Source organism: Hydra viridissima, unplaced genomic scaffold, assembly GCF_058129835.1.
Source record: "Hydra viridissima isolate aposymbiotic clone 2 unplaced genomic scaffold, HvirCarnegie_v1 scaffold_2, whole genome shotgun sequence".
Lineage (NCBI taxonomy): Eukaryota > Metazoa > Cnidaria > Hydrozoa > Anthoathecata > Hydridae > Hydra > Hydra viridissima.
In genome coordinates this window covers 9,002,985-9,030,000 of record NW_028324301.1, presented here as the reverse complement: position 1 = coordinate 9,030,000, position 27,016 = coordinate 9,002,985, and the positions used below count along the sequence as shown (strand labels likewise).

At 29.2% G+C, this 27,016-nt stretch overlaps 2 protein-coding genes and 1 long non-coding RNA gene across 8 annotated transcripts in view; 2 read left to right on the top strand and 1 right to left on the bottom strand.

Moving 5' to 3' along the window:
* The window catches only part of LOC145189472 (uncharacterized), a 17,871-nt gene extending 2,165 nt beyond the window's left edge, over nucleotides 1-15,706 (top strand). Inside the window, exons 4-22 of one of the 6 annotated variants that reach the window (XM_090078172.1) lie at nucleotides 1,354-1,484; nucleotides 1,720-1,790; nucleotides 2,148-2,247; nucleotides 3,585-3,628; nucleotides 3,713-3,790; nucleotides 4,527-4,635; nucleotides 4,753-4,840; nucleotides 4,928-4,989; nucleotides 5,072-5,178; nucleotides 6,323-6,380; nucleotides 6,518-6,562; nucleotides 6,761-6,860; nucleotides 7,171-7,210; nucleotides 9,527-9,578; nucleotides 9,777-9,888; nucleotides 10,008-10,091; nucleotides 11,409-11,529; nucleotides 11,679-11,769; nucleotides 14,787-14,885. In XM_090078172.1, coding sequence (XP_089934298.1) covers nucleotides 1,354-1,484; nucleotides 1,720-1,790; nucleotides 2,148-2,247; nucleotides 3,585-3,628; nucleotides 3,713-3,790; nucleotides 4,527-4,635; nucleotides 4,753-4,840; nucleotides 4,928-4,989; nucleotides 5,072-5,178; nucleotides 6,323-6,380; nucleotides 6,518-6,562; nucleotides 6,761-6,860; nucleotides 7,171-7,210; nucleotides 9,527-9,578; nucleotides 9,777-9,888; nucleotides 10,008-10,091; nucleotides 11,409-11,529; nucleotides 11,679-11,769; nucleotides 14,787-14,885 — 1,592 coding nt within the window. Of the gene's footprint in view, nucleotides 1-1,353; nucleotides 1,559-1,719; nucleotides 1,791-2,147; nucleotides 2,248-3,584; nucleotides 3,629-3,712; nucleotides 3,791-4,526; nucleotides 4,636-4,752; nucleotides 4,841-4,927; nucleotides 4,990-5,071; nucleotides 5,179-6,322; nucleotides 6,381-6,517; nucleotides 6,563-6,760; nucleotides 6,861-7,170; nucleotides 7,211-9,526; nucleotides 9,579-9,776; nucleotides 9,899-10,007; nucleotides 10,092-11,408; nucleotides 11,530-11,678; nucleotides 11,770-11,892; nucleotides 12,608-12,781; nucleotides 13,584-14,786 lie in introns of those variants that run through there. The other 5 variants (XM_090078169.1, XM_090078171.1, XR_016449694.1 and 2 more) reach the window with 5 other exon arrangements.
* LOC149891790 (uncharacterized) lies at nucleotides 12,109-12,874 on the top strand. The gene is made up of 2 exons (XR_016449696.1): nucleotides 12,109-12,224; nucleotides 12,691-12,874. It is a non-coding gene; the product is annotated as an uncharacterized LOC149891790 (long non-coding RNA).
* LOC145189503 (uncharacterized) lies at nucleotides 14,012-23,675 on the bottom strand. The gene is made up of 4 exons (XM_090078173.1): nucleotides 23,591-23,675; nucleotides 21,626-21,704; nucleotides 16,163-16,267; nucleotides 14,012-16,010 (listed from the first exon to the last, which is right to left on the bottom strand). The coding sequence occupies exons 2-4, from the start codon at nucleotides 21,699-21,701 to the stop codon at nucleotides 15,811-15,813; spliced, it is 381 nt and encodes a 126-aa protein (XP_089934299.1). The 5' UTR covers nucleotides 21,702-21,704; nucleotides 23,591-23,675; the 3' UTR covers nucleotides 14,012-15,810.
* Between the last annotated feature and the right edge of the window lie 3,341 nt (nucleotides 23,676-27,016).

Genomic DNA, 27,016 nt, shown 5'->3' with positions numbered 1-27,016 from the left:
CAAGTTGGTTTGGAATTGTTTGAAGATTAGGATGTTCAGACTTTTTGAAGAACCAAAAGAGAAAATGACCACTGCCTCCAATATTATTTCTAGAATGTAATGGCAACATGCACACCACAGCATGTCTTTATCCAGCTTCTTTGCTAAAAGGCTGCATCAATTCTTGGTCCATGGTTAACTGACATATTTAAACTCATACATTTTACTTGATCAGCTATGTTCCAAGCAATTACAGCTTTGTACACAAAAAAAGCTAATGGTTCTCCTATGTCTTACAATAACTTCAGTACTCCAAGTAGTTGATCAATAACAACTTCAGAAACCAGGACAAGCAAGAGTTTAACTATTTCTTAATTACAGATATCTTCCAGCAGTTTTCTATTGCAATTAATGGTTAGAGGAACTCCTAGTTTAACTTGAGTTTTCAAGCTCTCTGCAATCTTTTGGTGACACTTTATTTGGTGTCAGAATTGAAAAGCAATTATCATTGAAGTCAGTAGGGTGTGACTGAGACTTTACAGTGCAGGAGTAAGTAATAGTGCTACATTTCTATCACTCATTTTTTCCTTATCAAGACTTGTTGCCATCTTTTGAAGTTCTCAAGAATCTCATTACTTGTGGAATGTGAAATATTGCTAACTGTTTACTTCATATTTTCTTTAAATTGAAAAAATAGTGACATGACTTTCTTCTCAGATGGCTGTTTTATGGCATTGAGTGTATCTAATATAGACCCTACTAGTTCAATTTCTTGTCTAATTTTTGGGCTTGAAAATTTCTTTCAATCTGTAGGTAATTCCTATACTTAATGCAGAGCTACATAATGGTGTATAATACCTAATGAGATATAAATAATTTTCTATGGATCTAATCTAAAAAACTATTTATTTTAACTAAAAACTATTGCACACTAGCTAACAAAACATTTAACATATTATCTTTAACTTGGTATACTTAAAGCCATATAAATCTTATATGTAGTTATAAGAATCTTATATGTAGTTATAAGTATATTGTATTAAAGATAGGTTATTAGGGTTGCAATCATGGATATAAAAATGTTTATAGAAATTTACTTATTTTGGAATCAGTGTCCTCTTCAAGTTTATTCAGAATTTTTAACATATGATAATCATGATCCAGATAATATTTTGTTGAGCCCCTTTGAAAAAAAAAATTTTTTTTAACTTGAAATAAAAAATTATCAAGGGTGTGTTATCATTAAAATGTGTACATAGAAGTTTTTAGTCTTGATTTTTTCTATGTGCACAGCATATCTCCGTAATTCTTTTTTTTTTTTCTCCATATAATACTTTTAACTTACTTTTTATATATTATATTTTTTATAATTAGGTATAAAAATCATAAGTAATGCTGGAGGTATAAATCCCTTATCATGTGCAAATGCGCTACAAAAAATGTGCAAACAGCTGAAGATTGAATTAAACATAGCAGTTATTACTGGTGATGACTTGATGCCTCGAGTAGGAACCTTTCAAAAAAGTCTAGAAATTAAACATCTTTAATTAAAACTTACACTCACATGAGTTGTTAACATGTAACTGTAAAAATTAGTATTTTTCTATTTTTTGTTCTTTTTCTTTACTGAAATAAAGTGCATGTTTAATATCAAAGTTTTTAAAATTCATTTGACTTTTTTTTTTTTTTTTTTTTTTTTTTTTTGTGTTTCAAATATTTTTTGCTTTTCTTAATGCAAAGCTCAAAGAAATTAAAGAAGAGCTACCTAATCAACTACCTGAGGGAATACACAGTATGAATGCTTATCTTGGGTATGATTAGATTTATAATTTAATTTTTAAAAACTGAATTTTTTATTTAAATTGCTGACCGAAAATAAATAAGAAATTCTTGATTGAATTTTCATGTTAGTTTTTTTTTTTTTTAAAGCTGTTTAGTCACAAATATTTATTAAAAAACTTTAAACACAAATATTTATTAAAAAAATGAATTAATAATTTTGTTTTATGAAATATTAATATCTAATAACAGCAATAATCAACTTGGTTTCATAACATTTCTACAGAACTAATTACACTTGATGTTTAGCATAACATTAACAGGAAATAATAAAAACAAAAGTTTTTCAAGATTTTGGTTTGCATTCTTTATTACTAAACAATTTTTAGAGCTGGACCTATTGCAAGAGCTTTGGATCTAGGTGCAGATGTTGTAATAACAGGTCGTTGTGTTGATAGTGCTGTGACTCTTGGACCCTTGATGCATACAGTAAAAAATTTTTCTTCTAAGTATTCTCATAAATATGAATGGACAAAGTTTAGAATTTTACTAATAAGCTATAACTCTAAATTTTGATGAATAAAAAACTTTATGAATATTGGATTTATGAATAATTTACAAAATTAACTTTTTCACTGTGGGATCCAGATCTAGTACTTAGATATGTATCAATCAGTAATTATTATGGTGCGCACAACTTCCACCGAAACATTTTTAAAACAGATTCCCTTGTATATTGTTTAATTTATCTCAATCAAAAATCAGTTTTTAGTATTTAGAAATAACTTTTATTCCTAAATACCAAAAGCTAATTCTTTTAAATAAAATAAAAAATGCCAATTTTAGATAAAAAATTTTCAGATAAAGGTAAAAAAGTTCTTTCATTTTTAAATGGTAAGCTCTGTTAAATTATTATTTACAAGATTAATGGCACTAATATTTGACTAAGTAGAGCAAATCAAAAAATAAAAAATAGTTTTTAAATGTTTGCTTTTATGAGATAAAGTATGTTCAAAACTAATTTTTTGACATGTATTGTTCAATATTAGAGCCTTATTATCTTTATTATGCCTTATCATCAAGATGAAGATCATTTCTACATCATGACCTCTCAAATTTTATCAATATTCTTGTATAAAATAAGATAATCATGGTGCAATATCATGTATTTAGTTCTAAATCATTTACAAAACAACATGTTGTACAACATGTTAAACAACATGTTTATAAAACAATATGTTGTTTTATAAATGGTTTAGAGCTAAATATATGATGTTTGACAATTTTTTACATGTTTCTGTTATTTTAAATGATTCATGAATTTTGGCCAGGTTTTAACAAAATACCACCAGTTTAAAACAGAAAACAGAGTTAACTCCATGTTTCAACTGGTATTTCTCAAGATATTTATGTTAAAGAAAATTGATTATTTACAATAAGAGTACAAAAATGCATCAAACAGTAAAATTTAGCTGAATGGTAACCATAACTTTTAAATGTTTGGCTTGGATGCCCCCTTAAATATACATAGGTCAGTATGAATTTTAACAGAAACTAAGAACATACTCAATGTTCCTTTTCTACCTATATGAAAAAAAAAACCCGAAAGGTTTGATATATAAAGAAATCATTTGAATTTAATTATATTATACATTTAGTTAAAAGTTAAGGAAGTTAATAATTTGCTCATTGTTTTGCTTGAATGAATAGTTAAAGGATTGTATAATAGTTTTTTTTTTTTTTTTTTTTTTTTGTATGTTCTTAAAGCTGGAAGTCTTAATAGAAGTTTCTTTAAAATGTATTGATTTATTTAAAATTAATTTTAGTTTAATTGGAAATTTCATGATTATGATTTGCTTGCTGCTGGAAGGTAAAGTTATACATTTGCATAAATTTAAAAAACTCAAATAGAAAATTAATTTAACCATATATTTTTTATTTCTTTGATTGGTAGTCTTGCGGGACATTTAATAGAGTGTGGAGCACAAGTGACTGGTGGTATTTTTACTGACTGGGAATTAGTGCCATGTTGGTAAGGAAATTTTAAAGATTCTTTCTTGGCTAAAAAGTTAGTTAAAAGTTGGTACATTTGAATTTCTCATGGGAGTTTTAACAAATAAGGTTGTTTTTTTAATAAACATGCAAAAAAAGGGTCAGACAAATGCATACTTTTGGTGAGTCTAGGATTTATCTTGGTCCCCAAGTTTTATACAAAATACATAAGATATGCTATACAAAGTCAGTAATAGTTTCTCTACTTTTTTGCTGAGCACATTCATAAGAGATTAAGGTCATTAAGGCATCCTTTATGTATAAGTTTTTTTTTTCTTTTTTTTTTTTTTTAGAAAACTCATAATATTTTTCTGAAAAAAGAAGAAAAAGAAATAGTAAAAAAAGAGAATTTTTGTGGAAGTTTTTATTATACATAAACCTTATATTTATTAAATAACTATGCAAAAAAAAAATATACTGGAATAAGGACTTACAAAATACTGTGTTAAAAGGGTAAAATAATGACTTCAAAATATCTAAAAGGCTTATTTGATAGATTACATTTATAAATTCACCAAACTTTGAAATACCCAAAAATCTTGATAAGTAAATTTTTTGTTTATTTTTTTTTTGTTGATCTGTTCTAAAAAAATATTTTTTCAAACTTTTCAATGTTTGCAAGGAATTTAAATTTTTTATAGTGACAATATCTCTTGTAACAACTCTTAAACTTACAAAAAGGTATCACATATTAAGTTTCAAATTTCCTGAAATAGGGATGACATAGGATTTCCCATTGTTGAATGCTACTCTGATGGGCGATTTATGGTTACTAAACCTCAAGATACTGGTGGGTTGGTTAACAAAGGGACTGTTTCTGAACAGGTGTTAACTTAGGTTTTTAAAACATTAACCAGTTTTTAAATATGAAAAATGCACTTTTTATTTAAAGACTGTTTTATATTTTTGCAATTTCAAAAATAAAATTAACTATTTTTTTAGATTGTGTATGAGATTGGTGATCCAGATAACTATTTGTTGCCTGATGTCACATGTTCATTCTCTGAGGCAAAGCTCTCTGTCATTTCAGGTATTATAGTATTTTCAGGCTTTTAACTTTATAATTGTGAAAAGTAGTTTGTTAATTCTAGTCATTGACCAGTACTGAAATTCTTAGGTAAAGATTCTGCTGTAATGGTAAAAGATGTTTATGGAATGCCTCCACCTAATGATTATAAGGTTCATATATTATCTTGTAGTTTTCTTACTAATTATGTAACTGTAATAGCAAATATTTTTTTAAATCTTTACTTCTTTATAGGTAAGTGCAACATTTTTGGATGGTTTCCGTGCTACTGCTGTGTGCCCTGTTATTGGACCTCATTCTGCTGTTAAAGGTCAGCGTGTTGCTGAAAGCATAATAAAGCGGTAGGTATTTGGTGGTAGCTATTGTGTTCTGTAAAACCATGAAGAAAGTGTTTTTAGACATAAAAAAAAAAATAAAATAAAATAAAACTAAAAAGTTGGTCTGATAAAGACCAAATAAACTTTTATCTTTATTTTTATAATCAAAATAAATTAAATCAAATAAATTGTATTTACAGATACAATTATATGCAGTTATAATTATTATTATATACTTTAATTTTTTATGTTTTAAGTTTCAGAAATAAGACTTGAAGTAAAGAAATGATAGAAGTAGTTAAAAAAGAATTTTTTTTTTAGAATCTAAATTTTACTTATTTTTACTTTCTTACAAACTCTTTAAGGTATAAGTTAATCCATGACCTAATAGTTGGCTAGAAATTCATTTGAAAAATATAACATTTCAAAAGAATTCTTAGCAGCTGTAGAGATCTTGGCGATTTTGATTTTTGTTGTAATGATTTTGCTGTACATGAATTTTCTAACACAACCAAACTTTCCCTCTTTTCCTCACATACAGAAATACAAAATTATATATAAAAATACACCACAAATCTATTTAGTGTATAAATATGAAAGCTAAATTTTTGTATTAACAAGTTTAGTAAGATAAGAGAAATAAGTGAGCATGAAGGAAACCAAATTAAAAAATTATTTCATTCATGAAGTTTAATTAAAAAGGAATACCAAGTGCAAAGGTTATCAATTTTAATGTCAGTTTTTCAGCAACAATCTCATTGTATTTAGGTAATGAAAAACAATACATAACATTAAAAATGCTGAAATTAAAAAAAATATGAAACTTAAAAATAACGCAACAGTATGATATTCAATATGAACCTGTTGTCTCATTTTGATAATCTTTCAATTAAAAAACAACTGATTGCATGCAGGTTGCACAATGCTTGTATATGTAGGTTGCAAGTACCTTACTGTGCATACCTTACATTTTCAAGATCACTTAGTGTTATTTAGACACTTCTTTTTACATATCTTCCTCTTGTTTATCTTGAGAAGAAAACTCACAATCTTTTTAAATTGAAAAATGTATATAGACTTATAAAATATTAAACTTACTCTATTAAATGTATAATTATTTTATTGTTTTATATTTTTATATTGTATTTAAAATATTATTTCTTTTAAGATGTCGGACAATCTTTAAAGAATCTGGGCTCAAGGATTTTTCTAAAGTCAATGTTGAAGTATGAACAGTTCTTTAAATTCAGCTCGTTTAGAGGTTTTATAGTTAGCGGTTTTTAACTAATTTTTACTTTTTGAAAGTTGCAACAACAATTTTGTGAACTTAACATGATCATTCATGTTTTGAACACATTTTTAGTTACTTGGGACAGAAGGAAATTATCAAAACTTTAAAGTACCAGTAGTAAGTTTATGAAATAGTTTTAATATGTCTAACTTGTAAAAGAATATGTTCATTAAAAAATTATTATTTCAAAATGTTTTTAATAATTTATAAATTATCACTATAGCCCCATAGGGAATAATTTTTTTTAACAGAGTAGAAAAATCAATGTTTTAGTTTGAAAGAACAATAGGGATGTATGAAATGTTCCAATTTCAGAATAATAGAGATGTAGTGTTGTGGCTTGCTGTTCAGCATAAACAAAAAGAGGCATTAGACATATTTTCAAGAGAAATTGCTCCAGCTGGAACGGGAATGGGTAAATCTTTTTCTTTTGTTGTCCAATCAATAGCTAATACTTGTTTAAGTTAAGTAAAAATGTTTTTAGAATTGTTTTTAAAAAAAAAAAAAAAACAATTTTGTTGATATATATTTTTCAATACACACCTTTTCTAAATCAATTGCTGATTATTCAAAAATTTTTTGAAGGCAATTCATCATTTTGCAATTATTTTTATTAAATATCAGTTTTTATTTATCATATTTTGTAGTATATCTAAGTATTGCCAATTTTATTTTATGTAACTTTTACATCTGTAATGCTTTATAAATTGTTTTTTTTTTTACAGCACCTGGGTTAACTGGCATTGTTGGAGGAAGACCTACTGTGTATGTATCTCCTATTCCCAAAGAATCTTTTAGCAACATGATGTGGCAAATAAAATCTTCTTATTAAGATAAAATAATAATCAAAAAAAATTTTAAAGTGTTAAAGAATTTGATATACATTTTATATTGGATACATGGTATAAGTGGGAGACTGGAGTAATATAGTACACTTCTTTCAAATGCAAGTTATTTTTTAATTTTAAACTTTAAACTAGTACATTCCAAAAGTTCACATGAAGTTGTACATTTTTGTTATATCATATTAAGGTATTTAAGTATACTAAGGTGATAAGTAGTGTAAGTATATTAAGTAAAATAATGAAATCATAAGTATGTTAAGGTAACAAGTAATGCAAAAAATCATTAAATTTAAAAAAAGGAATAATATGGCACAGAGCCTGAGGAAATGTAAAACACACCATATTTTAGTACTAATGACTTTTCTTGTTTTAGCTTTAATACAAAAGTTGGCAAACCTAATTTAATGCCATCCTAACAAGAATTTTCAAATTAAATTTTTGATAAAAGGGGCAGACAAACTAGACAATTTTTTTTAAAATTTAAAAAACACAATAGGTTGAATGGTACCATAATATTGATGTCATGTAAATTTTGAGGTTATTTTCTTCCATGGTTCAATTTCTGCTGATGTTTTTTTTCCCAAATATCAGTAAAAAATGTTATTGGCATTGGTCACTTCATTTACTGACATAACTAATTGTATAACCTCATACCAGATTCATTTTCTTTTTGGGCTAAATGGTAAAATGCCAGAGTTAGCACTCACTTCTTCTTTTTATCTTAGCAATTCTATTGTGTGTATGTTTAGAAATAAAAACATCCAACTGTCAGTATGCCTGCTATATGTATTCTGCTATGTGGATTTGTGTCTCAGAAAGCTATGGTTGCATTCTGTGAGTTGCTTAACACCTCTTTAGCATATGATTTAAGCATGTTACACTGCAAATTAATCAAGACAGCTTTACTTTAAGACAACTCATTGTATTTTTAAATATATATATATATATATATATATATATATATATATATATATATATATATATATATATATATATATATATATATATATATATATATATATATATATATATATATATATGTATATATATATGTATATATATATGTTGTCTTAAAAAGACAGAACTTCAGGTCTACCAGAAAGTTCTGTCTTTTTATGACAACAAGTTTTGACAGGTAAGCTTATGTTAATTTAGATTTTATCACTTAATGTATACATACTGATGTAGCAATTTAACTAAAATAAAGGTGGTTCCAGTTAGTCTTATATGTAAAGTGTATCCATGTAACTGATAAAGTTCATTTAACCCACTGTATTTTATACAAACTTCAACATGGAAGAAATGCTACAGAAGCATGTAGAAATTTATTCAAAGTGTTTGGTGAAGGTAGAGTTTCTGATAGGACATGCAAAAGATGGTTTGAAAAATTCAAATCAGGTGGTTTTGATAAGCTCTGCAAAAGTATCAAAAACGAAGAAGATATCAAGCAAGTTCTGGTTCAAATTTCTCCATTAAAAAAAAAAGTTTTTAGAAAATAGGATATACAAATAGGATATACAAATAACACTTGTAAGAAATTATTAATAGTAATGGCAATTACTTTATTTAATAAAGTTTATTGATGATAAGGAAAATGATCCATTTTCTAAACAATTCACGACCATTTCATGAAGATGGTTTACAAAATAATACTGCTACTGCAGTAAAAACTTCTAATCCATTGTACTAATTTTCCTACAGATGGCCACACTTTCATGTCATACATACTTTCTGTTTGTTATGAAATTAATCTTACTTTAAATTTTCATATAAAACTCAAGTTTGTATGAAGGATTTGCAATTTATAGTTGCTTGTCGCATATTAATAATAACAATAGTGAAGCAATTTTGATTGTTTTATCTTTTGTATATTTTGAATAAACATATATATATATATATATATATATATATACTTTGTTACTGCACAAATTAGTAATATTATTGGGCCAAGAGGAAGAAGTTGTTTGAGGTAACGAGCAACTGTTTTTTGTGGCCTGAAAAAAAGGGTATATTATAAGATTATGCTAAGTATAGTTATGCTAAGAATACAATAAGATCAGGCTAAATGGACCCAACCAATTAGCCTAACTTGAAATACCATTGTTTAATTTTATAGATTGATAAGAATACAAGATTTTTTTAAAAATGTCTGTGGGATAAACTATGAATTTTTATTTTAAATGTAAAAATTAAATGCTTAATAATAAATCTTTTTGATATTTTATTGCCTCAACAGATCTCCTGTTTTGAAACTTCATTCTTTCCAATATCCCAAGCACAAAATAGAAGTGAGTTTTCTTACAATTTTGATTAATGTATGATGTTTAACTGTTTAATCTTGTATTGGAATGTTTATTAAGAACACAAGAAAAGTGTTTCTTTAATGAGATAAACTGTTCTATTCTTGAAATTTATGTTGTTCTAAAAAAAATATATAACAATCATTTCTACTTAAATAAGTATGATGGTCATTTTTACTATTTAAGGTTTTTGTTTATATGAATGGAGAATTTGTGGAAAAGTATAATCAACCTATAGAACAAGTCATCTGTAACAATAAGGCAAGGCCGAAACAAGAATTTAATAATATCAAAAAGTGTAAGTAAAGGTATAATTGCTATATGCTGTTTGCTTTCTTGAAGACTGTTAAAATGTTTTCTATAGTGTCGTGTTTGTATTTTAATGCTATATTTTTTACAAGCTCTTTGTTTATTTAGCAACACAGTCAGGTTTTTGCACGTTTGATTTGGGTACCCTTGCTTACACAAGAAGTGGAGATAAAGGAAATAATGCTAATATTGGTTAGGTTTCTGTTTTTCAATAAGTTAATATAAGGCTATTAATTCTAGAAAATATGTAAAGTAAGATTTTCTTTTTAAACTTCGACTGAAGACACTTCAATTTACTTTTTTTAATCATTCAACTAGGTTGTAAGAAAAAATAAACACTCCATTTACATTTTAAAGCATTGATGATTCAGAAAGCTTTAGCAATAACACATTATTGATATAAGTAGCTTTGAAACAATTGATATAAATAGTTTGATACAATTCTTCCATTAAGTGTTAGTACTCGCAACTTTCTTTTTTTTTTTTTCAATTAATCTTCCGGAGTTTCGTATTTTTACCCATTTTAAAGTATGCTTTTCACTGCACGATTGAAAATATTTTTTCTATATACAATACCAGGGCTGTAAAATAAATTAAAAGCTAGATCTCATTTTGATATCTTTTCTAACGAATAGTAACGCTGTTTAACATCTAGTTCTTTACAAAATGTTTTTAAAATCTTTATGAAACATCCGATACTTCGTTGTGGGTTGATAAGCTTTCTAAATAATGATCAATCTGAGACAGACTTACAGTGCAATTCATTTAAATTCGATTGCAGATCTTCGAGTTAGTTTAACAGACGAGGTACGGTTCTCTGAAAATCTTTTTAATCTTTCGTGTTTTGTTTTGTTTTTTTTTGTTTTTAACACGAACGTATTATCTCTTATATCTGCAAACAAAGTCATGCCTATAGATAAATAATTTATTTAAAGTCATGCCTATAGATAAATAATTTTAAAATACTTAAATCAGACAAATTTACGATAGCATCCCATATATTCAGTTTACAATTTTTTTTTGTATCTTTTTTAATCCCAACTCAATTTTCTGAAACATTAAAAATTTCTCTTGTACGGACACTTGCATACTGGTCTTATGAATACGTTTTCCTTAGCCCAAAACATTTGCTCCAGTATCAATTTTATCTTTTCAAAAAAAAAAAATGTTGGAAGCTCGTTTTGGACATTTTTCAATAGCAGGTAGTCAACAAATTATATAAAAAGATATAATTCGTTTTTTTTTTTTTTTTTTTTTAACACAATTTACACGAAGTTTCGTAGACGATTTTTAAAAAAGGATGTTTATAAAAGTTTTTTTATGTGTTCGTGTTTATTCAGTACAGAAAAAACCGGATAAGTGTAAGGCACTGTTAAGTTTCTATTCGACAAAAAATTTACTTTCATACTTTTATCAGTTAGTTCTTTTATTGTTTTGTAAAAAAAAGTGAAGTTTAAACTTTATCTTATTTGTTTAAAATGACGTTGAAACTAAATTTTGTGGTTTTAGGTGTGATATGCCGTCACGCTGGATACTATCCTTACATTAAAGAAGTGCTAACAGCAAAAGCCGTTGAAGAATACTTCATACATTTCTTTGAAGGAACTGCCGACAGGTGTCGTGTGAAAAGGTATTCCCCTAAAGTCGACTGCGGTATAAATTGTTAAATTACATGAATAAGGTAAAAAAAAAAAAATTTAAGATTTTCTAAGCAAAAAACAAAACAGCACGGAATTATTCTCATAATTTTTTTGTTTTTTTTTTTGTTTGTTTTTTTAGATATGAGCTGCCTGGTATTTTCGCCTTTAATTTTGTTTTGGAAGATGTTTTAGGAGGAGGAGGAGTTGCATCTCTTCGCTCAGATCCTCAGGTGGTGTAGTAGATTATAAATTAGACAGTAGAAAAAAAGATTTAAAAAAATAGCTAAAAAAGTTATTTCCCTTTTTTAAAACACCGTTTTAAAAAAAAATGACGAAATTCTATTGATGTTTAGGGAAAAGGCTTCGGGCAAATGCTGTTAGATTTTAAAGTGAAAAATGTTCCCGACTTATTGCCTTCAACCGCTGAACATAGAAATTAAATTTGCAATAGAATGCAAAAGAAATTAATCGTCAATTAACCGTCAATTAACCGTCAATTAAATGTGATAATTTTGGCTGTTAAAAGCGAGTGCGGTCGGAACAAAGATAATGGACACTTTTCAGGACGTGATGTAATTTGAAGGATATTGTTTTTTTCGATAGCTTTGATTTTTCTTCATAATTTCTTTTTTTTGACATTTACGCATATTATGGAAACAAATCTGCTCGTTGATGGATTTTTATAGTAAGTATTTTTTTTTTAACTTCATTTAAAAATTTGCCAAGATCTTAAATGAACTCTTCAGATGATGCTCTTTTTTCTATTTAACTTATTTACTTAAAAAAGAAAAGCTTTTCTTTTTTTTTCTTTTCTAATCTCGTGAGATTTTTATGAAATGTTCTTATTCAACATTTCACACGCCATAATTTTGTAGCATAACATTTTTGTCTTGAAATTCCAGACGTTATTTGAGTTTGAAGCATTTTTTTTTTTTTTATATTTTCATCTTCCGAATTTTACTTTTTAAGCCTCAAAATCTTCAGTTAATTATAATTACCATAAAAATCTTACCTATTTTTGCAAATGTCATGTAAATCAATTATACAGTATAATATTTTGTCAACGGATTATCTTTTGTCATTTTGTGCTCCTTTAATCCTGTGAGCGTGAACAAAGAGCATTCTTAAAATTGCTAAGTTTGTTTTGTTAGTCAATATATTGAAACATCAAAAGAATGGATTGTTTTGAAACTTGCGTTAAAGGTTGAGCATGTTGTAAGCAGCATTTTTACATAATTTTGTAGCAACGAAGTTAATTATTTAATATATTTTATCAAAATAGTCATGCTAAAAAATAGTGATTGTGTTTAACCATGAAGGAACATTTATTTTGAAGTTGTTTCGTTTAAACAAAATTGGTCATTTTTGCAAGTTTTCTTTGTTATATTTAAAATGCCTGTGGAAATTCGAGAGAAAAGGAGATCCTTATATGTGACGAAAAACAACAAACAACTTCATGGGGACAATAACAGACCAAAAAGTTGGTTTCCACCTGTTGAAGTTGACCCTTACACATCAGTAAGGAAAATATTTTACGAATTTCCCAGGAAAGATTTTTACGGTGATTCTTTTATACACGAAACTTGTGATCTTGATTTAATGCAGAATTCACGTGGTGAAAATGAAGAAAATGTAACAATATCGCTACGCTTGGATATAAAGAAGCCTACACCAAGACCAAGTCCAACGCCTTCGAGCAGGAGTAGTGACACAAACAATAATATATTTTCTAAATCAAAACCACTTTTTTCTTCGCATTTATTTCCTACTAACAACGACGAAATCAGCTTAAAAGTCGAGAGTAGTAATTATGCTGATTTTTACGTTCCAACAAGAGGCAATAATAGGTCACAGTTTTCGCGGTTCAGTAGCAAACGTAAGAGTTTTGACCCGTCAAAGTTAAAACAGATGAAAGAAGAAGAAACATTTCTTGACTCTTGCAATTTTAAAAAGCAATCTTTACAAGATTTGATTCAACCTGAAGAAACTCCTATTGTACCTAAGAAATGCAATGAAACCGTAGTTAGTCATCGTGCCAAAGCTGGTAAGTTAATTTACAAGTTGCTCTTATAAAAATCTGGTTAAATAAGAAACGTTTTTTAAAAACAGCGGCACAAATTATTGTCAGTGTGATTAGAATTTGGCACCGGCTTTTTCTGAAAACATCCCTGTTCACCAATATTTCAGACGGAAAATCTTTTCCTGAAAAGCTATTATATTCGGCAATACTAACACTTAAGTGGTAAAAAGTTTGCCATAAACAAGAAATATGTTATCACTGAACTGTTTTAATCGTTTAAATGCAATAAGCTTATCTCATTCAACTAGCGATGTTCTTTTAATCGTTTATCATTATAAAAATTAATTTGAAAAATTTTTGTTAAGCTCTAACTATTTTAGGATAATGAGTTAATGAATTCGTCGTACCATCAGAAGGATTTTCTTTTTCCATTTCTCACGATCGAGTTGCCATTAGTTGCATCTTTTTTTTTTTCTTTCTTTCTTTCTTTTTAGTTTAGTCTGTAATAACTTTAACGTGATGACATTTAAAAAGAGAATTAAAACAAATGCTCATCTTGAAATTCTTTTAAAACATCCCCCACGCAACCGTTATAATCCTAAAAACTATAGGTTTATAACGCTTTTTTTATAATTGAGTTTGACATGGATAAAAGCTTTGAGCGGCGATGTTCTTTTTGTTTTTTTGTTTTGTTTTTTTTTGCAAGATTTTGTTGAACTGAATATTTATGATCATGAGTAAGTTTATTTTACACTTTTAATGTTCTCAAAAAAAAATGATACGATTTATTTTGTGATATCTTGTAAATTTTCAATCTAGCATTTGAATTTTTTTTTTATAAGACGGAATTAAAATTTGACTTTTTACATTTTTTATTTGACTTGCTCTACGGATTTTAAACTGATTACATGTCATAAATTGTGACAGTCATAATCGCTTTAATGAATACATTTCAGTATTTTACATGCTAACATAAATACAAAGTTATAACTGCGTGTCTACATGTGTACATGGTATGTAAACATGCGTTCATGTATATCTACGTTGGTTAGTGTGTGCGTTTATGTAAGTATATTTGTATCAACTAAAGTATCGTGTCAGTAAAACGAGCGAAGTATTCCATATTAGATCGCAAGAAGTCACCATACTATACATGGCCTATTTATATAGATTGTCCTAATAAAACATTTCGTAATCGATATTTTAAATATTATTTTGTAATTTTAGGTCATGAAGGCCACGCTAGTGACGTTTATTATAATGAAAATAATGTTTTCACCTCAATGCAGATTTACATACCGTGGACCAAACGTAGAACTCTTTTAGAAACTAATTATTTCGTAAAAGAACAAGAACCTTTTAACAACAGACGAAACAGTCCCAAGTTTTCTTCATTACGTATCCACAATGGTTACAGCTCTAAAAAAACGAACTTTCCATCTTTAAAACGATCTACTACATTCGAATCAGATACGCTGATCTCCTATGAAAATCGCCGTTCAAGTAACATGAAAACTCGTAGATTAAGTACATTATCATTAGCTAGTAGACAGAATAGCGATATTCAAACCATGAATTTCACAAGAGTGCCGAGTAAAAGGGATAAGAAATTCGTTTTTCTAAACTTTTTTTCGAACTATCAAGATAGACTTCGAAACTTAAATGAATTACCTGGCTCCAGAGATATGCTAATGCTATCATCAGCAAGAAAATTATATCCGGAACTTTTAAAACTATTTGTAACCGATTCCAAAATAACTTTTCGGCATATCTTTTATGTGCGCTCTAGACTGTCTGAATCTGCGAAAAAAGAAGAGTTCCACTGTGATGGCTGGTTTGGTTGTGAGGAGCTGTGTTGCGCTTGGCGAATTATAAATTAACATAAATATATAAAACAAAAAGCTCTTTCTCCGTGTTGTCGCATTTTTTAAATTTTTTAAGTTAAAAACTCTCTTGTTGTTCCTGTTCATACGCTCATTAATCTATTTAACAAATTGAATAGTTTGGATTGTTGTTGACTTCATTTCAGTAAATAAAGTTAATAATGTGTGCGGCATTTATATTTAATTGTGTATATAACATGTATTTTTTATTTGTTTTTAAATTCTCTTTACATTTATATTAGAGCCGCAATACAAAATGACAAATAAGAATTATTTCATGGCTTAAAGACCTTGATAACTGTTCCATTTTTGCGCAACTCGTCGTGTAGATCAATTCCACTAGTTAATTTAAGTATACCCATCTCATTTTATTTGCACCTTTGAAGTTTGTTGATGGATTTTTTCATGCAAAAATAAACTATTCTTGCAGTGTCCATGATATTCGGATCTTTTCCCCCACGGAATATTCCAAAATTTGGGTCTGGACCGGGATCACATATTTCATCTCTTTTTGAAGATGCTTTATACCCTCTCTCACAGCTATATTCTTTTTCACGTTTCTCGCTTCCTAAGTTAAATGAAAATGTTTTAATAACAGTTATAAAAAATATATATTTTTAGCAGAACTGCTAACAGGATTTGCTTATAATAAAAATAGTACTATAATATAATTATAATAATACTTAAAATAAGACTATTTAAGTTGTTAGAAGAACTCACCTGCACACGAGTATGTTAGTTTCAGATTGTTTCCATCGGGTTCGGTTTTGTGCCATTGAAATTCATGTCCAGGCATGCACTTTATAAGATCATGTTTCAAAATACCTGTAGTTAAATAAATTTTTGACTTGAATGCTTTTTTTGAAAAGTATAAGGTCAGAAAAAAATCGTAAATTCTGGCGTAAAGTAGCTAATCACAGAATAATCGATATTAGTAATTGTTATTATCGAAGCCACTTGGTTACTTATTTTTAACTCGTTTCATAAAATATACCCTAAAGTATGTTTGTAGTTCTAACATAAATGATTATGCATTATTTATAAACTATTTTTAAAAATATTGATATAGATTTAACATTTATACTTAAAATACAAAACTTTTACCTACATAACATGGTGCACTTATCGTTAAGATCATTAAAAAAAAAAAAAAGAAAGTGTGTCATACACTTTCTAATGATCTTTAGCGACGTACGAAAACAATACTTTTAGCACTAAAATACAAATATAATTCTACAAAATCTCTAAATAAACAGCATGGCATTTGTTAAACTTTAAAATAATGGCAAACTTACGTCTTAAAAGAGATCATAAATTTAAGATGCTAATTTTAAAAGAAGCCTTCCAAGTGTTGTCTGTTTTTGGATGTATAGTAAGAATAATTCATACGATTGATTTAATAATAACAATAAAAGCTAGTAGTCACAAAATAACTTAGGATAAAACCGAACAAATATTTCCATATTTTAGAACCAGGCTTGTAAATAAATGCTTTGCATTACCAAATAGATAGCTGTAAAACAGAAAGAGCCTAATGAACTCAATCTTAATCAAAAGAACCAATCGCAAGATATCAAAAATTTCTACTTGTAAGAGTGGTATAAAACAACTTATTTATCAGTTTCAGAGCTCTTCTGAAAAGAAGGTTACAAGCTCGATCTTGGATTCAATCCTGAATAAAATGTAAAGACAACAATCACTTAAAAAATGGAAGAGTACATACCAAAAAACAGTTGGGTCATGTTTTATGATTTTTGAATTACAGTCGACTCTCGATATCTCGAATACTTGATATCTCGAACTTTTGAGCAGTCCCATGGACATAACGTACTAGTTTAGGCTAAAATCCTCTCGATATCTCGAACCTTATTATCTCGAACTTTTTGGTATCTCGAACAATATTTTCGGTCCACAGGGCAATTTTCTCTCGTTATCTCGAACTTTTCAACATTTTTTTTTTCAAAAATGTTTTAATAAAATTTAATTTTTTTAAATTCCAATTTTCGAAAAAAAAAAAATTTTTAATTCGATTTTTAAATTCGATTTTTTTTAAGAATCGAATTTCTGAAAAGTTTTCCTTTAATATGTAATTTATTCTTTTTGTCAAACGCAGCAACATGCCGCTCGTTAAACGAAAACTCACGAACAAATCTATAATAGAAAAATGCAAGGCATTAAAAGACCTAGAGACTGGGATGTCTAACAAAGAGGTTGCCAAAAAGTATGGAGTCCCAAAGAACACATTATCAACCTGGATTAAAAATAAAACCAAGTTATTAACCTCACTGGAAAAAAATGGCACAAAATCTAAACGGAAGAAACTTCGTAGTGGTAATTTCAAAAATGTAGACAAGGCCATATACACGTGGTTCGTTGCAAAAAGAAGTCAACAAGTACCAATTGATGGTACCATACTAAAAGAAAAGGCACTAAAATTCGCAGAAGCATTAGGAGAGTTGGATTTTAAAGCATCTGATTGTTGGTTTCATAATTGGAAAGAAAGGTCAGTTAAATTTTGTCAAATCTTGTTCAATTTTAATATAAACAAATAACATGTATCTGTTTATATTTAATTTGTTTAGTTTTTTAAACGTGTAATTAAAATTCAATTATTCTGTTCCTATTTTTAGGAACGGCATCAGCTTTAAAATAATCTCAGGCGAAAGTGCCGCCGTGACGAATAATATGACTGCTTCGTGGAATGAAACTACACTTCCAACATTGCTTTTGAATTACAAGCTTGAAAACATTTTCAATGCCGATGAGTTTGGACTATTTTACCAGTGCCTACCAAACAAAACATACCATTTATCACGAGAAAAATGTTTTGGGGGAAAAAATAGTAAAGTCAGACTAACAGGCATAGCAGCAGGGAGTGCAACGGGAGAAAAATTACCTATGTTTGTTATTGGAAAATCTAAAAACCCACGGTGTTTTAAGCACATTAAACAACTTCCTTGCACATATAAAAATCAGCTAAAAAGTTGGATGACCGGAGACCTTTTTACAGAATGGGTAATGAAACTTGACTCATTTTTTCGTGCTCAAGACAGGAAAGTAGCACTCCTGGTGGATAACTGTTCTGCCCACCCACACATCGAAGGGCTAAGCAACATCAACCTAATATTTTCCCCCCCTAACACCACATCTGTCCTTCAGCCCATGGATCAAGGCGTAATACGAAGTCTTAAAGCTCATTATCGTCACAAACTTGTGCGTTTGTGTATCAAGGCTATCGATAATAACGAACCCATGCCAAAAATTTCTATACTTCAAGCAATGAAAGATCTTGTTTCTTCGTGGAATGCTGTGTCGAAGGAGACTGTCATCAACTGCTTTAAAAAAGCTGGTATCAGCAAAACAAACAAGAGTATTGAAGAAGCTGATGATGATCATTCTTTTAAATTTTTGACAGAAGAACTTAACCGTTTGCTAGAGTTAGATCCTCGTGCCGTCCAAGAAGATCTCTCAGCGGAATCTTACATTGGTTTAGATTGCGATGTAGTAACCACCGGTTCACTTGCTACTGATGCTGAAATCATTGCTCAGATTTAAGACCCTAATTTTGAAAACGACGATAATGACGTTGAAGATAGCGTTGACGAAGCTATTGACGTCGAAGCCCCGCCACGCCCATCTGATATTCAATTAGAAATTGCTTTTGAAACAATTCAAAATGCTTCGCTATACAGCTCAAAATACGGAAATGAAATACAATCCCTAGCACTAAAACTTGAGGAATTAATGAAGATGGAAAAGATGGATAATTTAAAGCAATATCAGATAACAGATTTTTTCCAAAAGTTGTAGTTTTTGTTGTTAATGATTTTTGTCAGAAAAATAACTTGTTTTAATGAAAGTCGGGCAATTTTATTTATTTTCAACCCTTTTCTTGATATCTCGAACTCTCGATATCTCAAACTTTTTTTCCGGTCCCCTTGTAGCGTTTTTAATTTACTGCCATTAAAATTTTACTGCGCAGCAAAATTCCAACGTAAAAATTTTACTGCGCAATAAAATTTCAACGTTGGAATTTTACTGCTATCGTTATTTTTTTACTGACTTTTTTAATGTACAGTTTCTGGCGTTTATTTTTTTGGCGTTTTCAAGATGTACAAAAATATTAACTTTCATGATATCAGGAAATACTTGAATGACAAAAAGTTTCCTGAAGGTGTAAATGAGAGAGGAAAAAAGGCAAACTTTAAAAGGCAATGTAAAAACTTTGCAACTATAGACAACAAATTGATGTATTGCAAAAAAAAATAAGGGAAAATGCATAGCTTTACATAAAAAAGTGAATCAAAATCTGGCCTGGAAAGTAAACTATCATTTAATGTATGCATTAAATAATAAAAGTTTCATTAAAAGAAAAATTGAAGTACCCTTAGTTTTATAAAACATGTATATTTTTACCCGCCCCTCCCAAAAACTTTAACATCTCTTCTTTTCTTGATGACAGTAAAAAAATAATGAGCGCAGTAAATTTTTAACATTAAAATTTTACTGCGCAGTAAATTTTTAACGTTAAAATTTTACTGCGCAGTAAATTTTTAACGTTAAAATTTTACTGCGCAGTAAAATTATAGCGTTAAAAATTTACTGCGCAGTAAAATTTCAACGGAGTAAAATATTAACATGACACCCCTTAGTGTTCGAGATATCGAGAGTCGACTGTATTACTTTTGCTTATTAGATAGTCTAACAATTTGTTTTGAAAGATATTTTTAGTTTAAAAACAGTGTGGTTCATGAGAAATATCTCTGTAAAGTGAAAAAAACAGACGGATTCGTTGCTAAAAGGGAAAAAACAAGTAGAATCAAAAACTCAGCTGATTTTTTAGGTCAGCTTTAATTATGTTAAATCGAGACCTTAATTTTGGACAAGAGTCTTTAGACTAATTAACTTTTAAAAGAAGATTTTTAAATATATGTAGATATTACAAATAAGTAATTAAAGCTACCATCTTTGATTTTTTGGTGATTTAGAGCATAACTGCAGGAATGACGTCAGTTGCAAATATTAACAGTGCCGCCTTTTTGGTCTGCTTCATTCCTAGTAAAAATTGTGAGAAAGTGCTGAAAACATAAGGTAGCCCCGTACTGACTTCATCTCATCTACGACATTGTGAGCTTGCATTCTCCATTTTGCTATTTTTACGTAGGTCGGGAGGTATAAAAACTCAAATAAAAATAGCTCTAAACTACTAACTACTACGACACTAGCACAATTAAAATCTATCCATTACAAACTTGTATACCTGCTTGTATAAAACCTGTTTTCTATCATTTATTTTAAAAATATATTTTTTAAACATTTTTAGGAATCCTATCTGACATTTTGCAACGCTTTTGATTAAGATTTTGATTAAGAGAAGAAGTTTTAGTAAAAAACTGTTTTGGATTTACTTCTTTTCTCCTTTTTTATTTCTTCGTATGAAAGTTAATGAACAACCCTTGTACAAATATCAATTATGCAAAAAGTATTTAAGATAAAAATAATACAGACAATAATTTTGGAAGGACCAAACTATTCTTGCTCAAGGCTTTTTATTCAAGGAAATGTTAAAAACGTTTTAGTAATGGCGGCTGATTGTCATTAGAAAATTGATACTTGTATTACCAGGTATGTTGTATTTGTTTTGCTCTTGTTTTGCACTTATGTTGTACGAAGTTAAGAGGTTTGAAACTGTAGGTCTTGATAATTTGCTATAAAATACCTCATGTTGGTGGTGATTACGTGATTCATAATCCTTAATCCAATTTATTCATGATAGTAACAAAAACATGTTCGCTTTTAAGCCAATGGTAAACAGGATAATGGGGAAATGGGAGAATGGGCAAACGGATATTACATGATAACAAAGTGCAAACAGAGGTGTGCATATGAGTGTGATTTCACCAATCTCTGAAAGGCTACATGTTTCAGTTAAAAGTGTAAAGGGTTATAGAAGAGTTGAAGTTTAAAGTTATCCAGATAGATATTTACTTTTCATTTTATTTTTTTTATCATTGAACATGTTTAAATATTTTTAGACAGTCGATTTCAAGCTTTAAAAACAAGGTTTTTTTTTCAAGGTATTTAAACTGGTCTGAATCACATTTCCGTTTGATCATTTCCATGCGTTTGTTTCTCTAAAAAAATATTTTGTTTGTAGAACTTTAAAAAAAAAGGCTCACTTACTCTCTTGGTAGGGAAGGGGGTCTGTCAAAGTGCTCACTTGAACAACGACACAAGCGAGCAAAACGAAAAGAACCATTACCTAAAAAAATTTTTTCAAAAAAAACAGTGGACTGTAAAAAGTAGTTCGACCAAAGCCTAAAATAATACCTCCTAAATGCTCAAAAGCTTCGTCGTTTTTTCAATAAAATATCAGTATTGCTTTCTAATGTAACCTTTTTTAAATTCAAATCAGTTAAGCGGGATTTTTCAAATCAATTCAGCTAGATTCTATGCTACAGAATTACAAAAAATAACTTCAAATTTACTACGCTCTGTAACAAAAAATGTTTCAGCGTATTGCTAATTTAGAATTTTTTTCATCAAGGGAAAAAAAAGGACTTTTTTATTAAGGAAAAAGTTTAAAAAACGGATCTAGCTGGGTGTTTCCGATGTCATCAACCAGTTCAAAGAACTTATCCACGAATACGATAGTCCACAAAAAGAACACAGCAGCACTTTGGGGAATGATTTAAACATTTCAACAAGACTACATTCCGGTCCATAAGGCGAAAATGACGAACTAGTAATTTTCGGGTTTCATCACATCTCTGAAATGACCGACCTACTCGCTAGATCTCAGTAAAGCTTTATACAGGCTTTGGCCTCTAAAACAGGTTAGTTTTGGAGGCCAGGGCCTATATAAATCCTTAATCAAGTTTATGGGTTTTGAAGCAATACCTATACTAGAACTAGAACCGGCTAACGCCAAATTTCCTGCGGCTTATTACCGAAAATTTTAAGCTACTTTTGAGGCTTTGCATTAACGCTGAAGGTGGCCCCTTCGAAACTGTCATTCGTAGTTGCTTAGTTAAATTTCTTTTATTAAACAAATTTACATTAGAAAATATTTTAATAAACTATTTTTATCAAGCTCTGTAACTTTACGAATTACAAACATGCATGGACATGTATTGCCTGCTTTTTCGCAGACAATACGTGTTCATGCATGTTTGTAATTGGCTGGGGTGGGCTGGGGTGGGCTGGGGTGGGCTGGGGTGAGCTGGGGTGGGCTGGGGTGAGCTGGGGTGAAAAGAGCAGTCTACAAAGGGCTAGGCGCTTAAACTGTATATTCATTTCTATCATTAATTTTTTATTGAAATTATGGTTGTTAGTTAAAAATATTTTGAAATTGTTGGGCTAAATATTTTTATCTCAAAATTTTTACGATTGTTCACCATTATGACTTATGTGAAAAGCAGTGACACAAGGGGTTTCATTAACAACTTTTCGTGATAAATTCCTAAGATTCCCTCAAATATAATAGATTTTTATTAGATTAACGTTAACCTTATTTGATTCTACTCTTCTTGTTTAAACATACACTTGACTTTTTTATATTTTGACCTTTTTAGAAGAGATCTTCAAATGGATTAAGATTAGTAAAAAAAAAAAAAAAAACATTCCTTAAGTTGAAATCCTTTTAAAAGAAGTTTCACCATGCTAAATCGCTCTCTTTTTTGTTTGTAGACCCTAAAATTGCCTCTTAACTCTCGCATGGATCTTTAGTATTTTTTTAACAACTACAATTATGTTCTTAAGATTCTCTATCTTATTTGATCCTTGAAAGGAAGGACAGAAAAATAATTTCGCAAATCCAAGAATTTTTTTTTCACGGAATCATATAATTTTCAGTAACAATATGCTTTAATCTGTGTATAGTTCTTTAAACCCAAAATAGAGTTGAATTGGCAATTTTTTTTATCTATGGCTGAGAACAATAAGAGTATAGGAAATACCACAAGAAAACGATAACGATAAATAACGATAATACAACAAAATGCAACAAAAAAACGATAACGATAAACGATAGAGAGAATTTACATATTCAGGGCGCAAATGCAAGAAAGTTAGATAAAGGCATTGACAGTGTTAATTAGTGCACTTCTCTTTTTAAATGTATACTTGAACAAACAAAAAATAACTTACCAAGCGCTTCGTTTGACCTTTCACAGCAAGAAACACGGTTTGAAATGTTCGCCAACTGTTTACATTTTTGAGCAAAAAGCCGCACAAATGTAACGAAGCGTAACCGTATTTTGATTATAATGCGCGGTTAATAGTTTCAAATTCGCTTTGAATGGAAACATAATTATAAAAGCTGTTATAGCTAATCATTTCGAGCGAAGAACTCTTTGCTTAGAAATTGCTCCACTGTAAAGCACTTTAGTTCAGTTTGATGTTATTCTAAAATGAAGGATATATTTGAATTAGACGCGCACTAATGAAAAAATCCCTCCCTCCCCCCACCCTCTGAGTACCCCTATAGATTTTTATTTGATTATTTATTAGATCAAGACAATTAGATTAACTAGCAAAATCTACATGATAATATTAAAAATTCGGATGATTAGGGCTATCAGGTGGAGGGAGACCAACTGAAGTGCATTATTTCTTAAATCTTACAAATTATGGAGATATAAAAGCAAGGGCTAAGAGACTAATAATGTTTAAATTACAGTCAGTAAATATTTTTAAAGTATTAGACTAAAGTTCATAAATATTTATGCCTTTCATCACACGACCAAAAATCGAAAAAGCTCTTACCGTTAAGCTCTCAAACTTAAACGGTAAATACTTTTGAAAAAATTAAGATTTTTCAAACGAAGAATTAATCACATTTAAAAAAAAAAATGTTTTTTTCTGTCATAAACAAAACAAAAACAAACTTTAACGCATAGAAATTAAAGTAAGGTTGACAAAGGGTCTATGATGGTATGTCACTTATTATTGCTACTAGAAGTAACTGATTATCGGTCCTTGATAACTGATTATCGATCCTTGATAACTGATTATCGGTCCTTGATGAATATTGGGAATAAAAAAGAGAACAAAAATCCTGCACTTCTTGAAGCGGCGATGATTGTCATGCCATTACAGACCCTGAGTCTACCTCACTTAAGCTTAATATGGATACTTCAGAGCCACAAGTTAAAAGTTTATTATGTTAAAAGTTATTATGTTGATGTTGATAGAAGAAGAAAAAGAAGATGAAATGAATAATTTAGAGGAATGTTATTTTGGTGTTGATGGTAATCCAGAATGAGATATAGACGAGAATTATAAAGTGCTGAACAGAATACAATTGATTCAGTTTGAAGATGATGATGATGATGATGATGATGATGATGATGATGATGATGATGATGATGATGATGATGATGATGATGATGATGATGATGATGATGATGATGATGATGATGATGATGATGATGATGATGATGATGATGATGATGATGATGATGATGATGATGATGATGATGATGATGATGATGATTAAAGTTCTGAACTGCATTGAATACATAATTTTGTAGACGAAGTTTGCAAGAAGTTTTAAACAATTTTTTTTTAACCAACTTTAAATTTAAAGATTTTTTGTTACTTACAAATTTATAACCCATTCATGTAAACAAACTCATATAACATTCATGTAAATAAGTTTATATAACATACTCATATAAATAAATTCATATAACATATATGTATAAAGCCTTACAAATATGATATCATACATAAAAATGTTAAACGTAGTAGCAAATATGAGATAAATATCTTAAACTTTAAAGATTCATTTTATGATAATTACATCTTCAAGTAAATTGAGATCAGATCTGGCAAAATATCATCGATAAATTAAAAATAAGTTCTTTTTGCGCTTAGCAAGTGATGGAAAGCCAAATTAATCATGACGCGGGTATCGATGCATATGCCGCAATATTAATTTTTTGTTAAAAATTGTGAAATAGCATCAAAACAACTATAAAAAATCTGGTTAACTTTATTTTTTAAAATTTTTTTTAGCTCTATTCATTACAAAGTTCATTCAGTAAAAAACAAAGACAAACTCTGCCATTACCAGCCTCTTTCATGTCTTCATGGCTGATTCAAGCGAAAGCCATGTCATGCCACCCAACTTCTTCCAGAAAGGCCTAAATGTCAACAAAGAAGTCTATCTGGAGCTTCTGAATAATGAGGTGAAGTGGATTGAGAGATGTTCTGAAGGTAGACCCTGTGTTTTTCAGCAAGATTCTGCACCTGCTCATTCATCAAATTTGATAAAGAGCTTGACGAAAATCTGCTGATGCTCTGGTCCAAGTACCTATGGCCCCTAAACTCACCAAATCTGAATAAATCGGGGTATTTTGTATGGGGCACATTGGATAAGAGACCAACAAATCCAGCCATAATACTGTGGACTCTCTGAAGTAAATAATTGCAACTGCAGCTGCCAACATGTCTGCCGACGAGATGGTGCGCGCCTGATCTCAGTGTCATTTATGCGCGCAAAAAAATATTTAGATAAAAATTTTGGAATTCTTGATCCAAAACACCATGTAATAGAATACCAGGTATTTTATAAACAAATTTTACGTGTATCTAAGGCGCTTACTACACATGCGTATGCTTTTTAAAGTTTTTTACACGCACAACGATCAATTGAAATAAAAAAATTTGGGTTCCTCAAACCAAAACGCGCACATACACCAATTAAAATAAAAAATTTGGAATCAAAAAACCAAAATACCGCATTATCTTATCTCACTTTTAAATATATAAAAAAATATATATATATTATCAGCAAAAACAGCTTCATTTTGTTATTACGTCATTAAAAAAGACGAAACATCAGGGGGAAATGGTTTTTCATTTTCAGATTTGTGGTTTTTGAAACTAATGCGATTGATTAAACTAATATTTTCAAGGGTATGCTTCTGCTACTTTTAACTTTACCTCAAACTTGAACAGTCGATTTATTTACGCTTTAAGATGTTCACTTTCATTTCTGATCAACTCTTTCGTTTGATTTTGATTACAACAATGTGTACTAGAGGACTTCTTATTTAACCATACTGTTTCCTTCTTGATGGTTAATTTAAGAGGAAACATAGCTGTCTAAAAAAGACTGTGTTTGTTAACATTGGCCACGCCAATATTTGTATCAGTATACTTTTATTTACACACACACTTTAAATAGAGGTACCATCCTCTTATAAAGTGAAGTACACTTTCAAACTTCCCCCCACTCTCAGCGAATTTTCTTATAGAGTTTTTGCATTTTGTAAAAGTTAGTATCCTTGTCAGAGTATGATTAAACATACTCTGTAGAGGTGTTAAATCAGATGTTTCTATCACAATTACACCTTTAGGAAAACATTTGTCTTTAATTCCTAATTTCATGAACCAAAGGATAAATATCTGCATTCTATTTTATGGATGAATTTCTGATAATTTGGTACTGTTCATCAGAAAGATCACACTTAATGTTTAAGTACAAGGCATCTTCAATCTTCCTTTTTATCAGAAAACTAACCTCCATGCCTTAAGCGTTTTTCATCACAACAACAAAATCTTTCT